At 55.0% G+C, this 19,254-nt stretch overlaps 1 protein-coding gene across 1 annotated transcript in view; it reads right to left on the bottom strand.

The window, feature by feature from the left end:
- Positions 1-19,254, bottom strand: part of TNS3 (tensin 3) — a 188,087-nt gene that overhangs the window by 56,880 nt on the left and 111,953 nt on the right. Inside the window, exons 17-18 of the mRNA XM_065884480.1 lie at positions 13,307-14,566; positions 12,190-12,198 (exon numbers count right to left, since the gene is read on the bottom strand). Coding sequence (XP_065740552.1) covers positions 12,190-12,198; positions 13,307-14,566 — 1,269 coding nt within the window. The remainder of the gene's footprint in view (positions 1-12,189; positions 12,199-13,306; positions 14,567-19,254) is intronic.

The following is a 19,254-nucleotide window of genomic DNA, read 5'->3' as shown; positions in this document are numbered from 1 at the left end:
ATTTGGAGGCTCGTGTCCACCCTCACCAGCTGGAGGACCAGCCGCAGGGCATCCTCCAGCCCCCGTTTCATTATGTGAAAAATGAGCACAATGCTCGCCCCCTTTTCTCCCCTGCAGAGAAAAACTGGGGTGAGGATGAAATAAAATGGGTTTAACACATGCATACTGACACAGCGCCACCGCCATCCTGCGGTCCTCTTCTGGGTCCCTCCTCGGGTTCCCGCCCTCCATGAGACCGGCGCTGCAGGACTGGCCCGACGGCCACAGACCTGCCCCTGGATGGGCATCTGGAGCCACCGAGGGAGCGGGTGCCGGAGGCGTGAGGCTGCAGGGAGAGGCTGGCCCCCCGGAGGATCGGGGCCCAGGCACGGGCTCACGTGCTGTCACCGGGGCAACAAAGGTGCAGAGTGGGGACAGAGGGGGCCCGTGCGGGCCTGGCTGCCCTGAGAGGCGGAGCGCCAACGCCCTCCTCCAAGGCTGCAGGAGCACCTCATCCAAAGAAACACCTCCAGCCAAATCGCGCACTGGGTGCTCAGTGGTCCTTTAACTGACACCTGCAGCCCATCACAGCCAAGAGATCCAGAGCCCGCGCTGCTCCAAAGCCTTCCGGACAAGGGATCTGGGGACGGGAAGACAGCTTCTGTTCAACATGCAGGATAATAAATGGTGTTCTGTGGAAACAGCACATTGCCATCACTCCAACACGCTGTGTGGCATGAAGCCCCAGAAAGGTGCGGAGAGTGTGGGCATGCTCCCCGACCTCAATGCCCCGTGACCTCAGCCCTGACCTTTGAACCAGAGGGTTCCAGGAACTGAGGCCCCATTCCGTGTACGGCCCTGCGTATAAAAACCAGCCAGCACAGCCTCGAGGATGTACTACAAAGGCCCGGCTATAAAAACATGCCCAGGTGGCACCAGGGCGCAAGAGGGAATACGCAGAACTGAGGACGGAGTTCCAGAGAAGGAAGCTTAGATTTGTTTTCTTAACTGAAGGATAGTTTACAATGTTATGTAAATTAGACTTTTAAAACCTCTCTTCAGGTTTCCTGTAATAGTCCAGTTTCAGAGTAGCCGGGGAACTCAGTCTGTCATTTCAGCTGATTCAGAGCCACATGTGGCCTCAGTCCTGGGCTTCCTCCAGATGAGGCCCTGAGACAGCATCTGTGAGTGGCCCCAGAAATGTCCCTATGGAACACAGGGGTTTGCAACCATTTCTTGATTTTCTCTCTCTCAGGCACCAATGAAGATAACAAATAGACTTTTCTTCACTTAAAAATCTCTCCTGGGGCTTCCCTGGTGGCGCAGTGGTTGAGAGTCCGCCTGCCGATGCAGGGTACACGTTTGTGCCCCGGTCCGGGAAGATCCCACATGCCGCGGAGCAGCTGGGCCCGTGAGCCCTGGCCGCTGAGCCTGCGCGCCCGGAGCCTGTGCTCCGCAACGGGAGAGGCCACAGCGAGAGGCCCGCGTACCGCAAAAAAAAAAAAAAAAAAAAAGTCTCTCCTGTAAAGTGTTCTTCGTATCAAATACCACCTCGAGTGCCTTCACTGAACCTAAGTAATAGGACATGTGGTTCAGCAATTAGGGGTTTCATTCTTCAATAATCATGGATCAATACTTCACTGCTCCCCGGCCTGCAAGAGTGTGGTCACAGGTGGCCACCGAGGTTCTATGCCAGGACCAACGTTGAGAGCAGGGGTCAGGGCACGCACACGAGCTCCACAGGGGACCCCGTTTCCAGGCTGTGACCTGCACAGAGCATCGCTCTCCCCGCAGAGTGTGTCTTCCCTTCCCAACGAGGCAAAGATACAGCCACCACAGTCATCAGAGACCAGGCCCCCGCAGGCAACAGATCCTGCCCTCCTATCAGACTGCGGTGTAGACAGGAGGGTCCCCAGCACCACCCCGACCCCAGGGTGATGCTCCTGGAGAAACGAGGAGGGGTGCATGACGCAGCCGCGGCGCCAGGATATGCCCGCATGTGCCCACCTCTGCCCGGGAGGAAAGCGGGAAGCAGAGTCAGGCCGCCTCACAACAGCCAGGCGGTGTTGCTGTGTCGTTTCTGCCAATGAGGAAAATGGGGTCTCGAGTTGAGACATGCCCTATCCCACACAGCAAGCTACAGACAGGGGTTTGGTGCCCCGCGGAGCCGACCAAAACCCCCCCACTGCACACTCCACTCCCCCAGGGTGGCTTGTCCTCGCCCACCGGTGCCAAGCGAGGGGCGGGTCAGCCAGGAGGTGCCACTGTCCCCTCCCACTTCAAAAAGCCTGCTCAGTGCAGACGGTGGCCCACAGGCCTGGGAGGCGCGGCCCACCCACACAGACAAGCGGTTCTGTCGGCACCTCAGTGATTGATAATGGCTAACGCGGATGATGGAAGGGACACCGGCTGAGATCGGGGACCCTTCCTTCTGCCCATGTGCCAAGGGGCAGTTGACGCGCGCTTTGCTTCTCAAATCCTTCTACCCCTCAGGTGAATTTCAGATTAACAATGGCTTCTTCCTTACAATCTCTGGAAATGCCCCCTTTGGCATTTGAGTAAAAACACTGGCTGGGGGTGTAGTTCCCAGAGCTGGTGAGCGCAGAGCAGCCTGGACCAAAGGTAGGAGGAGGCGGGTTTTAGAGGCCTTCCTGTCCGAGAATCGTTGGTCTGACGGTGGAAGTGGGGCTGGGCAAAGGGCATGTGACCCCAGGCCCACCTGCTGGCGGACACCGGCTCCCCGGCCCGCTCGGGCAGGCCGACTCTGGCCAAGCGCGGAGCAGGTCTGCCTCTGTGCCCACTGGACGGTCCGACAGACGTCTCGGGGATGAAATGAGGACTGGTCCAGGCTCAATGAGATAAATGCACCAAGAGCCAGTGCAGGATACAAGCCCACAGCGAGAACCCAATGTGAAAACTGCAGCCACCAAACACGCCAGAGGAAGACTCATGCAGTCACTGAAAATCCTGTGTGATGGAATGTGAAGGGAGAAAACATGCTAAAACATTACGTGAAAAGAGCAGCGTGGAAAAGTGAGCATGTAGCATTCTATCTATGAATTCATTTTGATTTTTTCAAAATAAGAAAATGTACCAACATGTTCACAAGTGGCTGTCTCTGGGTCGTGGAATTCTAGGCACTGTGAAGAGTTTTCTTTTTAAAGATCTATTAGGTTGGCCAAAAACTTCGTTTGGGTTTTTCCGTAAGATGTTACGGGAAACCGGAACGAACTTTTTGGCCAACACAATATATCTTCTAAAGTTTTCACTAATCATAGGTCTTACTTTTAAAATCAGGAAGACAAGATCCAGGTCATCTTTAAGAAGAATAAGTTTTCTTTACATTTTGTAGAACTCTGAGTTGACCTCACAGACGTTCCCAAGTCCTTCTCTACTAGTTCTAATTCTAGTAGAACTAACTCTGTACTAGTACAGGCACACCTCATTTCACTGCACTTCGCGGATACTGTTTTTTACAAAGTGAAGGTTTGTGTCAGTCCTGCATCAAGCAAGTCTATCGGCACCATTTTTCCACGGCATTTGTTCACTTCGTGTATCTGTGTCACATTTTGGTAATTTTCACAATACTTGAAACTTTTTCATTATTATTATATTTGCTATGGTAATTTGTAATCAGTGGTCTATGATATTACTACTGTAATTACTTTTCTTGTTTTGTATTTTGAAATTAAGGTATGTATACTTTTTTTTGGACATAATGCTATTGTACACTTAACAGACTACAGTATAGTGTATACATAACTTTTATACCCACTGGGAAACCAGAAAAATCTGTCTGAGTCACTTTATTGAGGCGATATTTGCTTTAGGACGATGGTCTGGAGCCCAACCTGCAACATGCCTGAGGTCTGTGCCCGTATTTAGTCTCTATGTGAAGATCCACAAACACAAACGTGTTCGGTGTTTGATTAACCTATCATTCTGCCAAGTCTGCCATGTGTGATGGCTGGATCTTCTCGTGAGATACAGAGACAATCCTATGGGAGGTGGCTTTCTGCACCAATAAGCTCAGAGGAGCTGTACAAGTTACCTTAATTTAAAGAGAGAAGGACTAGGGTGTCCGCGAGGTTGGGACGTGAGCACCGCTGGGCGGGGGCCCCCACCCCTCGGGTCATCCAACAATGGCCAGATGCAGGCTGCCCACCCTCTCCAGGGAGGGCCTTGATTCCATTTCACTTGGCGAGTTGAAGTGTATTCAAGAATACACTCCATAAATCCGGCCATGACCGTATCTCTCCTTCTCAGTAGAGAAATCAGATCCAAGAAAAGAGGAAATAGGAGACCGAATGAAAGCAGGACAGAGTCGCTGCACTGAAGCCCTGTGCCTGTGCCGGCTGGGACCCTGCAGGTGGTTCAGCAAACTGCCCCCTCCCACGGGCCTTCCTCAGGCAAAGGGCAGCTGGAGCCGGTGCCCCTGCCCCTGCCCTGCTTGGCCCAGGTACGGCCACTAGAAAACGCCCCAGGACACCAATGCCCTCCAAGTCACAGAAGCGGTAGGGCTCAGTGCAGAAACCATGGCAATCTAGGACCACAGAGTTACCAACAATCTCCAGTGACCCGCACGTCCCCGCACGAGCCCCGCTCACATTCCCGGCTGCGGTCTCCGTGGAGGGTCGGTGTGGGAGCAGCTCTTCCTGTACAGAACGCTGTCTTCCGGTCTCGTGCTCGGGGTCTGCTTTTTTCCGCCAACACGTGGCACTGTGACGTGGTCTGCAATGGCCACGCAACCAGACACGGCCCACTCCTGGCCAGTCCCTACGCTGGTCTTCAGACTCCTCTCCTTTCCTCCTGTCACCGGACACGATGCACTCCGGGCCTCGGCACCCACCTACCCAGGCTGGAAAGGGGGGCAGGTGTCCCCAGGTGTTCCCCTCACTGCCACTCCCAAAGACCTGAGAATCTCACATGCCGTGGGGCGGCTGGGCCCGTGAGCCGTGGCCGCTGAGCCTGCGCGTCCAGAGCCTGTGCTCCGCAACGGGAGGGGCTGCAGCAGTGAGAGGCCCGCGTACGGCGCAAAAAAAAAAAAAAAAAAAAGCCTACCTTTTGGATTGCAAAAGTGAAAACCCTTTCAACTGGGGAACTCCAAAGTGCTTGGTTAGGTGGTAGCATTTCCTCTAGAATGACATATTTAAAAGGAAATGATTGTGTCCAAAAAGCTAGGAAGGATACCCTTCTACTATAAGAAATTTCAGGAATACGCTCATGTTTTTTTTTGGTTTGTTTGTTTTTGCGGGGGGCGCAAAACCCCCCCAGGGTGATGGAAAAGCAAAGGTACAGTCACAGGCCAGTGTTGTCCAGGGAGATGGGGGGAGCCCTGGGCACACGGGGAAGCGACAGTGGTCAGGGAAGCATTTCAGGGAGAATGTGACCCTGGGCTGACCTATGACAACCCAGAGAGCCCCTGACAGGTGGAGGCCACTGAATGAGAGGCCAGGCCTCCTCGGGCTCCCTGAAGGAAGCACTGTGCCCCGTGTTCCCACCCGCTCGCTCTCGTGTGTCCCGAGGGCAGGAGGCAGCGTGCAGCTGTACTGAGACTGGTCAGCATTAAACACAGCCTGAAACCACACGCTCTAACTCAGGTTCAGAACAGCATCCAGAGTTGTCATGGTGACACCGATGGGATCCCACGTGCCTTTGCTCACCGCCTGGCTCAGTGGGTACAGGCCTGATTGGGCCGCTGAGAGGAAGAGTGGGTTTCAGTGGACAGTGAGTGAGGGGGCAGGTGTGAAGTTAGAGTTAAATTAGCCACAAGCTCAGGGACCGTGACCAGAGCGGGCAGCCAGAAACCAAGCACAAACCCCTTCCAGAACTGTGTGACCAGGGCCCTATGCATGGAGGGAAGGAGGGGAAAGAGACGGAAGTGGCGGCTGCGAGACGGTGTCAGGCAGACACCCACAGAGGAGTCCGTGGCTTTGAGAGACTCCAAGGGATGCAAAGATGCATATACAAAGCAGATCAACGAAGAAATTATTCTAGGCTTTAAAAACGTACTCGCTTTTTTTGTGTTAAAAAACACATAGCATTACGTTTACCACCCTGACCATTTTTAATGTTAAGTATATTCAGACTCTTCTGCAACAGATCTCTGTAACTCTCTCATCTCGCAATACTGAATGGAAGATAACTCAGCTGAGGGGTATGGACGCGTTTCCTTAAGCTCTACTCTGCTAGAGCTTTTCAGACGACATGAGTGAACCCAAACCCAGACTTCATCAGACCTGTGAGCGTAACACCCGCCATCTAAAGGTTTGTCTATGGCCAGGCCACCCTCACCGTTTGAAACCCACCGAAAGAGAACCAAAACGTAGTTCCAGTGAGTGCGCACTTTGTGTTTCCCAGAGGAAACCAGCGGAGATCATCCTTCACTCTCTTATTACTGAGGTCGCCTGCAGGTGCCAAGGGTGGGACAAGCCCTCTCCTGCCAAGGACACAGAGCTGCTAGGTCCCACACGCTCCACTGCCGGCTCCTGCAGGGACACCAGGGCCTCTGCCCCCTGGACATCCCCTGACCTGAAAACAGTCATCTTGTCTTGGAAGGGCGATGCGGAAAGGCCTGAGGGTGGAGAGAAAAGACCTGAGCCCTCGCTCTTTGCTCCCCACGTCCCCAGACCACACGGTCTGCAGCGGGTTCTGACCCTGATCCGGGACCCTCTTCCGGGAAAGGCCTAAGAAATAACACAGGCTGGCCACGCAGTGGGCCCACGGGCCAAGTCTGAGCCTCAGTCACCCGCCCTTTCTGACCTCGAGCTTCCTCTCTGTGACTGGACGTCACCCCCCATCTCATTCGACCAGAGGAACCAGTAGTGCCTTGAGCATGGACGATGCTGGCGGAGACTTCTTGGTTTGTGGAGCCCAGCTTCTCCTGGAAGCATGGGGGCTGCCCCAGAGCCTCAGACGTAGAGGAGGAGCCTCGCAGCCCCTGGCCGGGGTCCATGGCGGCCTGAATCCTGCTACCGTGGGTGACGCCGGGGTCAGCCTGAGATGCCTTCCCCAGCCGTCAGAATCTGCGGCCTCGGGGAACAGAGGAAATCCTGAGGGCAGGCATTCTGTCTCATGACGGACGTGGGCAGGGTCCACGCTCACCCCTTCTTCCCTCTTCTCCGTGCACCCGGGTTTCCGGTCCTCGAACACACCTGCACGTCCACACACCTGGGCCCTGCCTCTCCGCAGCATCTGCAGAGCCTCCACAGAACTTCCTCCTGGAAAGGCCCCGCTCTCTTCTCCTCGATGCTCCTGGCTCTCCTGTCGTGCCCCTGTGGGCTCGTGCCGCTGCGGCTCCCGCCCGCGCTCAGGGACCCTACACTCACGGTGTGGCCCCACGGCTGAGGATCTCAGGTTCTCACACTGGATCCCTTTGGTTTGGGTTTAACATATAATATTTTTTAAATAAATTTATTTGTTTATTTTTGACCGCGTTGGGTCTTTGTTGCTGCGCACGGGCTTCCTCTAGTTGCAGAGAGCAGGGGCTACTCTTCGTTGCGGTGCGCGGGTTTCTCATTGCGGTGGCTTCTCTTGTTGCGGAGCACGGGCTCTAGGCGTGAGGGCTCAGTAGTTGCGGTGCACGGGCTTAGATGCTCCGCGGCATGTGGGATCTTCCCGGACCAAGGCTCGAACCCGTGTCCCCTGCATTGGCAGGCGGATTCTTAACCACTGCGCCACCAGGGAAGCCCCTTGAACATATAATTTAAACTGACAGGCTTTCCACTATCAATTACTGAAAGTTGATATATTGTGAATTTCCTTCAGCATAAATGAGCTCTCTGCCACGGAGCACTCATGCAGGGATGTCTGTCTGTCTGCAGAAGCACATGGGGAGCCCTGGCACAGTGTCCTAGTGCCATCTGCAAGCAGAACACGGGGTCTGCCAGGGTCCGACAATTGTGGGTTGGGGGTTGATGTACCATGAATAAAATATTTTGACAACAGGAAACAAGGAGCCCATAGGTATGAGGAGAACAGAGCTGGCTTCCTGCCATCCGTGGATTCATAAACTTCACAGATTGAGTCATTTCTTTTGTTGCTTGGGTACTGTCAGTTGAACTCTCCCCTTATTTAAAAAATGTGATCCAAGAAACCCACCGTTGAGCAGGGCTGCAATGCAGCTGGGCGACCTGGGGGCTGGGGCGGCATGAGGCCACAGCAGCGCCCAGACGGGCTGTGGCTGAAGCACGGTCTGGTGTCAGCCCAGAGCAGGGGAGCTGCAGAGATGCTGAGCGCCTACAGGGAGTGAAACGCCACCACATCTCAACCCATTTTACAAGGTCTCAGAGGGCTTTCTGAGACCCCACCTCTGAGGGGCCACTCTCGCCCCATGGGTGGGGACTGGCTCCCTACACTGCCCATGATAAATCTCGCTAAGGTCCCCATGCCAATTCAGCAGAGACACATGGGTCTTTGGAGGGTCACCTGCATTTCCACCAACACCAGATGCCCTCTATTTACAAACATTCCACGTGTCAGGAAACAAAATGAGTAAGTCACTGGCACTGCCCTCCAGGGGTTTCGATCTGGTGGCAAAAACTGAGTTTAGTGGAATAAAGGCTCAGCCATGAGATGCATAGTGAGACAGATGGAGGCTGTTTACACATTATGGTGGGCATGAAGGTCAGGCGTGACGCAGACAAGCTTCAACATAGCTCCTAGAACGGGGCAGGAGCTGTGTGGCAGTGGTCACTATCATCTTTACCATCACCATGACCACCATCATCACCATCACCACCACCATCATCATCACCATGACCACCATCATCACCACCCTCACCACCACCGTCACCACCATCATCACCATCACCCTCACCACCACCACCATCAACATCACCACCACCGTCACCACCACCATCATCACCACCACCACCATCCTCACCATCCTCACCACCATCATCACCACCATCATCATCATCACCACCACCACCATCACCATCATGATCACCACCATCACGATCACCACCATCACCACCACCACCCTCACCAGTATCACCACCACCACCACCACCATCATCACCCTCACCACCATCATCACCACCACCACCACCACCATCCTCACCATCACCACCACCATCCCCACCATCACGATCACCACCACCACGATCACCACCATCACGATCACCACCATCACGATCACCACCATCACGATCACCACCACCATCACCACCACCACCACCACCACCACCATCCTCACCACCATCACGATCACCACCATCACGATCACCACCATCACGATCACCACCATCACGATCACCATCACGATCACCACCATCACGATCACCACCACCATCACCACCACCACCACCACCACCACCATCCTCACCACCATCACCACCACCATCCTCACCATCCTCACCAGTATTATTATTGTGCTGACAGCAAGTAGACTTTCTCAGAAGATGCTTAGACTTCACATGTAACTTTCATCTCAGAAATAACCAGAGCCACAGCGGGCATGCTGCTGCCTGCAGAGCTGGTGCAATGTGAGCTGTGCAGGACACGCAGCAGTCCCCAGAAGGAGCTCCAGGTAATACCATTCCCAACTCTCTACCACCAGGCAAGTGGTGATCTTTCTCACCGTCAGGACACGATCTGCAAAGAGTGAAGGATTTCACTAACTTCAGGGTGCTGAGATCTCTGCGACAAACCTCTATTTACAGCCAGAATTAAGACGCCGTGCAGCAGTCAGCGTCTGGGGGCAAGATGCAAGGCAGGCCAGGGAGGGTCTCCCTTAGAAGATACAGCGTCTTGGAACTTTCCGGCCTACTTTCCATTTGTGTGCGAGACTTGAGGCCACTCTGGTCAGATGCTGCCCCACATCAATAGGGCTGAGCAGCAGGCACAGACATGGGACAATGCATCTGTGGCATGACAGCCACCATCCTGGGAATGTCAATGGAGCCTTTCAGATTCATCGTCCCCTTCCTACTCAGCACGGTAGAACCGAGAGCCACATGTGGACCAGCTCAGCTCGGCAGCCCTGGCCTCCCCCACCTGCTGCTCCGCGGTATGTGGGATCCTCCCAGACCAGGGTGATGGTGGTGATGATGATGATGTGTGCTGGGGATCTGGAACATCTTCCAAGCACAGGTTTCCAGCATCCCCAAACCTTCTGAAATGTTCCACAACTCAGAACCAGTTGGTTAGTGGTACACTTTTATGACTTTCCGTGCCATCTAGTGATTTTTTTTTTCTGCTGCTGGCTGATCTAGCTTTTTGCAACCGAGAGGTGTAAATACTGACATTTAAATATTAAAATCAAACGGGCTCCAGTGTCCTCTATACCAGCCAGGGAGGGAAGGAAGTTCTCTCTCCACCTCAATTCAAGTGGCCGAAAGCTACAGACGTGCACATTCTTTTGATGGGATTTCTATCGATACAAGATGTCCCGGAATGAGAGCCAGAAGTCTGCATGCAGGCTGTTCTGAGAACCCTTTACACCATCCAGATCCTTTTCATCAATGTAGTGCAAGTCTCAAAGGCACTACACTTCCCGGCTTGGCACTCTCCTAAAACAGGAGCTGACTCTGGAGTTGAAAGCCAAGCTCCGGGTTAGAAGGCCAGTCCTCGTGCTGCGAGCTATGAGCTGCCCCGTTGGCAGGTGCTCATCGCTGCTCAGGCTTCCTACCAGAAGCTCACGTGCAAATTTCAGAAAGGTCTCAGAAGATTAGCACACACGTTGCTTATACCTAATCTACTGACATCACCATAGTTTTAAAAGTATAAAAGAAAACCGGCAAAAACCGAGGTTCCTATCAAACATGAATGGATTAATAAACACTCTAACTGAATTTGCATAATTAATAACCTAACGTGCTGAATTTTACGGGTCTGTTGAAATCGTCAAGTCCTTTAATTTAAAAAATGTCATTATTTTTATAAGACAAGGAACTAGAAAAGATCTGAAGTTAAAATTCCAATAATTACAGAGATGAGTTTATCAGGTAATTTAAGAATAGCTAACGAAAGGGTGGAGGAAATGAAGAGACTTTCTAACATCCCAGGCTCTATGTTTTATTGCTACAAGAATATAGGAGAAGTCGTCACTAGGGACTGAGCTCCATCAACTGGAAAACAAATGAACTAAAGGAGGCTGTCAGACTGTACCTGAGCCTTGGAATCCTTCTCCCCCTATACACTCACTCGGCTGCCTCCAACTGCTTCCGAATCTCAAAGGAGCTTTTAATCCAAAAAAAAAGGTTTCTGGTTTTAATTTTTCCAAGCAATTTCTTTTAAGTAGGTTTGGTGAGATAAGAGACAGGATGAAGATAGCTTTGTTCCCAATGAAACCCCTTTTTTTTTTTTAAAGAAGATGATGGGGGTGGGAGTTTATAGATTTATTTATTTATTTTTGCTGTGTTGGGTCTTCGTTTCTGTGCGAGGGCTCTCTCTAGTTGTGGCAAGCGGGGGCCACTCTTCATCGGGGTGCGCGGGTCTCTCACTATCACGGTCTCTCTTGCTGCGGAGCACAGGCTCCAGACGCGCAGACTCAGTAGTTGTGGCTCACGGGCCCAGCTGCTCCGCGGTATGTGGGATCCTCCCAGACCAGGGCTCGAACCCGTGTCCCCTGCATTAGCAGGCAGATTCTCAACCACTGCGCCACCAGGGAAGCCCGTGAAACCTTTTTAAAACTCAGAATCTCCTGAATGTGTCTGATTCTATGAATTCATACGTCCAAATCCTTCCAACTATTTAGCTGCTGCTCTTACTACTGTTGTCCTACAGCTACAGGGTGGAGTCTGATAATCTACTCCCAGGAGGCTCTTCCAGCTCCGTCTAGCTCCAAGTTACTTACATCCAGGGGCACAGGTACTCAGGGAAGAGGGGATGCCATGCACTTATGATCCAGGTACCCTACAGGGGCGTGCGGACCAGCACGTCCTGCACACTTCCACCAGCCGGGTACGTGATAGGGTTTCTTTTAACAGATAGAGCGAACAGAAATTCAGAGACTACATCCTTAACCCAAAGCCACACAGTCAGCCAAATGCACAGCTAAGCAGGACCAAGGTCTGCAAAGCTCAGGTAACCCAGGCCATCTGGACCCGGGGGGTGGGGGGGGGTCTGAAATCCACTCCATCTGACTGCAAAGCGGGCAGGGCCTCTGGGTGCAGCCACAGGGGCCGAATCCTGCTCTACTGCAAATGACCTATGTGACCTTGGGCAGGCCACTTCCTGACACCTCTGGAAACTCAACTGTAAGACAGGATCCGCCTCTGTAGCCGAGGGGCCTAAGAAGATGAAAGGGCCCCAAGAACAATGTCTGCGGGAAGAGCGGCACCCCTGCCCCATCATTATCCTGGCTCGGCACTCAGGGTCAAACTCGGGAGTAAGGGGAGGCGACAGAGCTCTTCCTCTGTCACCCCTCCTGTCTTTACCTCTAGAGGCAGGGCCTTTAGGGAACCAGCTGATGCCCCAGAGGTGGACGCACGCCAACACGCCGACGCGGGAGGGCCTGGCCTCACTCTCAGCCCCGAGGTGACCTCCGGGTCCTTGCAGCTCCACACCTCCCTCCAGCCCCCCAGACCCCAGCAGGCTTGGACGTCTGCCTTGGCCCCATCCGCCTCCTCTGTGTGGAAGCTTCTAGACGGACACTCCATTCCTTGACCCGGACACCCCACCTCTGTCCCAGTGCCCCCGGCCGGCGGGGCACCCTCCCAGGCCGCCCTGGCCAGCTCTCCGGGGCCCACAGCCTCTGCTTCACCAACGTGGAGAGCCTGTCACAGGCCGGATCCCAACTCCCTGCCCCACGTCCACTCAGCCGTACACCCAGAGGCCACCTCTGTCCGCCACAGCTACCCCCAGCTTTCCCAGGTCTCGCAGGTGGGCAGGAAGGCCTGGCCCTGGCCTTGCACAGCCGTGCCCTAAGGGTGAGAGCCTGCACAGTGCCCACCTCCTACCCAGGACAGCCCCCAGAGCTGCAGGGTGCACACAGGGATGCCCTCAGGGCCCGCGACCCTGCAGCCGGGCCTGGTGGCCGGGTTTCTCGCCGCGTCTCTCGGCCCCAACTCTCCGGAACCTGCCCCTCTGGCATCCCTGCCACTGCCCGCCTCCAGCCACCTCCATGGCCCTGGCTCTCCAGCTCACAGGCTGCTGCCCCACGGACGGCCTTCCCGTCCCCTGCGTGGCCAGCCAGGAGACATCTTCGGTAACTGGAGTGCACGGTTACCTGCCTGTCCCCACGAGGCTGTGCCCAGGGCCCCAACCATCCTCCTCATTCCCCTCCCCCGGACCCTGCGTCGAGCCCGGCGCTCTTCCATAAATCCCTATTCTGCAAAACACAGACCCGGGCAAGCATGCATCCCATGGAACAGCGGCTCACCTTGCCTCGCGGGGGCCCTGCCAGGGCCTTCTCCCGTGTCCTGCAGGCGGCCACTCGCCCGCAGCCCACCTCCCACACCGTCTGGGGCTGCGGGGCCGTTGGCCTGGCTACCCAGCATGTTCACGTGGGTGGGGATGGGCTCAAAGGTGGGGTCCAGCTCCAAGATCAGCCTGTTGAGCTGCTCGATGGACTGGTCGATGTCCAGGGTGGGTGAGCCAGGGGAAGGGTCTGTGCTCAGCTCCGGGCCAGTACCGTTCACGACTCTGACATCTGGAATCCTGGGTTTGAGCGCTGCTTTGCCGGGAGGGGGTCTCTGTGTGTCGGGGGGATGTGGCCCGGGGCCTATGCCCCTCTGGACGGCCACTCTGCTGCTGGTCCCCCGGGTAGGGGTGAGCGGGACCCTAGGCTGGGTCTGCGCCAGGCCAGAACCGTCAGCGGTGCCGCGGCCGCCGAGCCTGGCCTCCCCGTCGGGGGTGAAGCTGTACTGGTGAGCGGCCACCATCTGCTGCTGGCGCACCCAGGTCTGCGTGGAGTAGCTGCTCTGCCCGTAGGCCTGCGTCTGGGCGGGCACGGAGGGCTTCCTGAGCACAGGCTGCGGCTGCTTGGGCTCGCGGCTCCCGAAAGCCTGTTCGCGCTCGTACGGGGGCTCCACGGCGAGGCCCAGATCCGGGGCAAGAGCGCCGTGCTGATCGTCGCCAGCGGCGCTGCTGCATCCATCAGACAGGAGGGAGTTCTGGCTGCTCTGGTGGCAGGTGAAGGGGCCCAGGTGGGCTGACTGGTGGCCCTCGGAGGAGGAGAGGGTCCCGATGCTGTCCACACTGTGCAGGTCATGGCTGGGCATCTCGTCGTCCAGGATGTCCGTCTCTCGGTCCTTGGGGGTGCTGTCTCCGTTCATGTGGACCTGGGCCGGTACGACGTGGCGGGTCCCGCTGTACTTGCTGCAAGCATCACTCATGTTCTTGAGGGGGCTTCCAGAATCTTCGAGACCAAAGCCACTGAGCAGCTGATCCAGCTCGGCCTTTTCTTGGGGGCTCAGGCCCCTCTTGGGTCCTGGAGCCAGGTGTTCCTCGGTCCTGTCGGTCCTCACCGAGGCCGTGGAGTGGCCCGAGTCACTGCTGACAGACAGGGTGTGGTCGCTGTGGTCTGGGCTGCTGGCGGCCGGGACAGCGGGGGACCCACCTGGGACACTGGGATCCGAGGCGCTCTTCTTTCCCACCTTGGCATAAAGGCTGCCGTCGACAGGGCCCTGCGTGTGCACCACTGGTGGGGAGAAAAGGAGAGACGGAGAGAGGGACTGTAAGTCAAGGACGGAAAGGGGCTTCACGCGCTTGGAACAGGCCTGTATTTCTGTCTGAACAAATAAATGCATTCACAACAGACAACTTAGAATAATCAGGGCCAGAGATGCCTCTAGGGTCCCCAAATTCTACATACACTCCTGCGAAGCAAATGCCAACGAAAAACACTGAATAATCAAACATGTTCAGGCCCTGAATCGCTGCTACATTTTTATGCAAAGAGAACGGTCATTTAGAGAACCTCTGGGCCTCTCCACACCGGACTCGTCTTGCCTCGAGGGCTCACTGTTAATGGCGTCCTTAGTTTGAAAGCTGAACACAGCGCTGCTCACAAATCTCTAAGACTCAAGAATGCATGGCGCCTAAGACAGGAGAGAGCTTCTGTCAACATCTATGAAGCGGCCTCCAGGGATGTGGGTAACAGTCCTCGGTAAGCGGAACCTCTGATTTAGGAGCCTGCTGTCCTCAACCTTCTGAGATCCTCTAAAACCTAAATATGCGACTCAACGAAAAGAGAAAACACAGGAACTCGTCCCGGCCCTGCCTCCCCGTTAGTGCAGCGTCTCTGGGCCAAGGAGGTGCTGATCAAGACACGGCAGGACCTCAGAACACAGAAGGGTGAGCACTGATCTCCACGCATCAGGACGGCCGAGAAAACAAAATGAGGCCTCAGATGCAGGTGGGAAGAGCGCTCCTATTAGTACGGCCTTGGCTGCGGCAGTCACCACTCCCTGGCTCACAGCAAAGAGCTGGGAGGGCACCCAACAGCGCAAGAGAGCTTGAGGTCAGCACCTCCCTCCCCCTCCATCGTCCTCTGCCTCCCTGTTTGCTCAACTGTGGAATTGCCGGCACCCCACCACAATAACGGAGCTGCAGAGGGCTTGACCCACGCTGTCTGGGGGCCTGGGGCCGCTCTGGAGGGGCCCGGCGTGCACTCCACCATCAGCAGCTTCCGGCTTTTTAAAAAAACACCGGGGTGACACGTCAGGACAGAGATCTGTGGGGTACCTGGGGGTGCTGTGCTGAGAGCACATGCGAGCCCGGCTTCCTTCTTATCTCAACTGTGCCCAAGAGGAAGAAGCGGGGCTAGAAGTGATGGGGGATGGCAAACGAACACCGGAGTGCAGGCCGGTGTGAATCTCAGCGACCCTCGCCTTAACGTAGCGCCTGGTGGGGAGGGCTGGGGGGAGAAATGATACATAAAATACGGTAAATAAACCAAGTCTTCAAGGCAGGCAACTGGTGACGTGAGCATCTAAGTCAGAGGCAGGAGCTGGATGCAGCTGCGGGGTAATTGGGGCAGGTGTCAATGACAGCCGGTGGCCACGGAGCACCTATCACGGGGTGTGCACTCAGCACATTTTCTCTAACCTTCTAGCGTATTCCCCTTCTAAAGAAAAAGAATTGATGCTGAAAGAGCGTCAGTAACTTGCCCAAGGTCAAGGGGAAGCCCGGGTGGGACCAGAACCCATGCTCTCTGGCTCTGCAGCCTGGGAACCCTTGGCCGCCCGGGGCCCTGCTCACAAAGAGGTAGCACTCGGTCATGATGCCCTGCGTGGGGTCAGCGAGTGACCCAAAGGTGCCAGGGGGAGGACCTGCTGCACCCAGCTTTGCACACAAGGACCCCGGAACGAGCACCCCCAAGTTACAGGGCACCTGCAAACGTCACCCCTACAACCGTGAAAGTGCAGAATCAACCCATGTGTGAGCCACTAGGTCACCATGCTTAGGACGCTGCTGGGCTCACGCAGAACGGCCCGTGGGTGAAGCGGGAGCTGGAGCGTCAAACAGACGCCAGTTCAAGTCCTGGCTCTACCCCAACCCGGCCTGGGGCCACCGACCCTGTGTTGGCCCAGCTGCACAACAAGGGTTTGGCTGTGCTCTACATGAAGCTCAAACACGGACACCGAAAGTCACAGCACACAGATGAGTGTCCTTCTAGCTCTTCTAGCCTTCTAACGTGGCTTCTGTGGGAGACCCTCTGTGGCCAGGACAACTCAACTAAGGCAAGACCTGGGGAACCAGGTGTTTCCCTTCTATTCTGCAGAGAGAGCAGGAGAGCACACTCCCCTCCGTAAGAATCCCAGTCCCGCCAGAGCGGAGGGGAGGCCAGGACAGACGACCAGCACACAGCCAGCCAGTGGGGATTTCTAGAAACAGATGTCCATGCGCCCATGACTCAAGTCCTTCTCCCTGAATCTAAATGAAAACGGACTGGCGCAATGAGTTAAGGGGAAAAAAGGAAGCCAAGAAGCAGCTGTACAAAGATTCTTCTGATTTAAATTCACACAGTGCCCGTTAATCATTTTGAGTAGAACCCCGTGGCGACCCCACGTGAGGAACAGTCCATAGGGCCTGCAGGAAACGGAACAGGACAGGATATTTCCCCCTGGCTGCGAGTTACGAGTAATCCCATTCTTCTTATTTTTATTAGTAGCAGAAATCTTAAAATGATAATAAACGCATTAAAAACCAGCCCGCTTGCCACGGACTGAACACTGGCTCTGTGCGAGGCCGGGCGCTGGGCACTTCGGCCTCGGTCTCATGGGCTCTCAGAGCTGCTCAGGGGGGGTGGCGAGACACCACCGCAGACCCTTTGCTAAACGTCCTACCACACACACAGGTGACTGTCTATGTCAGAAAATGTCCAGTAAATGGTATATCTATAGGAAAAGGATACGAACCATCTCCGAGAACCCTCGAAGTCAGACTCGCCCAAACTTCTGAATCACTTTGTAGGAGCTCAAATCTTCCCAAAGGCACAGGGCCTCTGGGGGGCTGTCCAGGGGCCTCCAGAGACACCCTACTGCGCCCATGCTTTGTGATCCCAGGGAGTATGGGAGTCAGACTTGGGGCGAGGAGGAAAAGGGGCCTCCGGTACCCGCTGTCCCTGCCCTGCACTCTTTGCAAAAGGACTCAAACTGAGTTTCCCTGCACCCGGAGATGGACTCCTGTTCTGCATTTACTCTGTACTTTCCTGGTCAGGACATTTAGACTGTTCAATCCCCTGATTCTTCACTTATAAAGGAATAATTAGTCTTATCTTTCAATGCACTTATAAGAATTAGAGAACATATATAAAGAACCCAGGACCTAGGCTCCTGAGATGGGTAGCCATAATTATCTTTTTTTTAAATTTTATGTATTTATTTATTTTATTTTTGGCTGTGTTGGGTCTTTGTTGCTGCGTGCGGGCTTTCTCTAGTTGCGGCGAGCGGGGGCTACTCTTCACTGCGGTGCGCGGGCTTCTCTTGCTGCGGAGCACGGGCTCCAGGCGCGTAGGCTGAGTAGTTGCAGCATGCGGGCTCAGGAGTTGTGGCTCGCAGGCTCTAGAGCGCAGGCTCAGTAGTTGCGGCGCACGGGCTCAGCTGCTCCACGGCATGTGGGATCTTCCCGGACCAGGGCTCAAACCCGTGTCCCCTGCATTGGCAGGCAGATTCTTAACCACTGCGCCACCAGGAAAGTCCTGAGGGTAGCCATAATTATTAAAAGCCCCTTCCAAGGTGGACAAGGCCTGGCATTCCCTGACTGTGCTCATTTCTATCCTGTCCACCTTGCTGCTCCCAGACCACGGCAGGCACTCCCCTGCCCCAGGGCCTTTGCTCGTGCCGTTTTCTGCCTGCTGGGTGTTTGTCTGTGGCACACACCTACCTTCAGACCTACTGCAGACTGTCTCCCCCACAAGAATGTGGGCTCCAGGAGGGCAGGGGTTTGTTTTTTGCTCCCTGTGGTATCCCCAGCATTAGGAACCAGCCCCTGGCACCCAGTGGGCACCGAGTACTGACAGACTGAATGCTCTGGCTTGTTCTCACATGACAAAGCCTGGGGAGCTATTTTGAAAAGAGGTTCATCTGCCTTAGCTGGTTAAAAGACTAAAAATAACTAACCAACCTTCTGAAGGTAGAAGTGCCCACAGCCCTTGACCACCTGCAGCCCCAGGGCCTCCATTCCCCAGACATCATAACAACCTCTCCCCCAGGTAGACCGCACAGCCCCAGCGGGTGGGCCTTCAAGTGCAACCCGACTGGAAAGGTGCCAAAGTCAACGAGTGGATTCCAAAACGTCAAAGAAAACAAAAGGTGCAAACCTAAATGTGACCCAACGTGCAGGCAGAGGGGCAAAGGTCCGAGGGACGTCTGAACACTACCTGTGCAGCCACAGGACTGGGGGTGGGATGAGGGCAAGACAGAGCCCCGGCATACAGTAGGTGCATAACAATGGCACCGCATCTTTACCATTTCCCGTCTCCTCCATCCTCCTGCCATTAAGATGGACTTTCCCAAGCAGGTTCGTTCCCACAGCTGCAGGGACGGGCGGGGTGCACCCACCTACTCATGGCCCGCCTCTAAACCACATCTAGAGAAGGGCGACCTTGCCTACGGGGCTGGTGTTTTGTTTTCTGAGACCCCATGTGAAAACTGCAGGGTGAGAGCAATGAAAACAGAATCACAACCAGGGACGAAAGTTATCTGGGGGGGCTGGGGGGAGGGGGTCACTGCACGACTGACTGACTGCCAAACCCTCCATGGAAAATGAGACGCAAGCTCCAGCCTTGGTGTATGAAGCCCCCCAAAACCTTGGTCAGTCTCTAAGGACACCCTGACTTAACTGATGGTAGAGTGCCCCTTTTAATTCAGATTTGGAAAAGTG

This window comes from Phocoena phocoena, chromosome 9 (genome assembly GCF_963924675.1).
Source record: "Phocoena phocoena chromosome 9, mPhoPho1.1, whole genome shotgun sequence".
Lineage (NCBI taxonomy): Eukaryota > Metazoa > Chordata > Mammalia > Artiodactyla > Phocoenidae > Phocoena > Phocoena phocoena.
The sequence above is the reverse complement of the archived record's forward strand: the minus strand, read 5'-3'. Positions and strand labels throughout refer to the sequence as shown.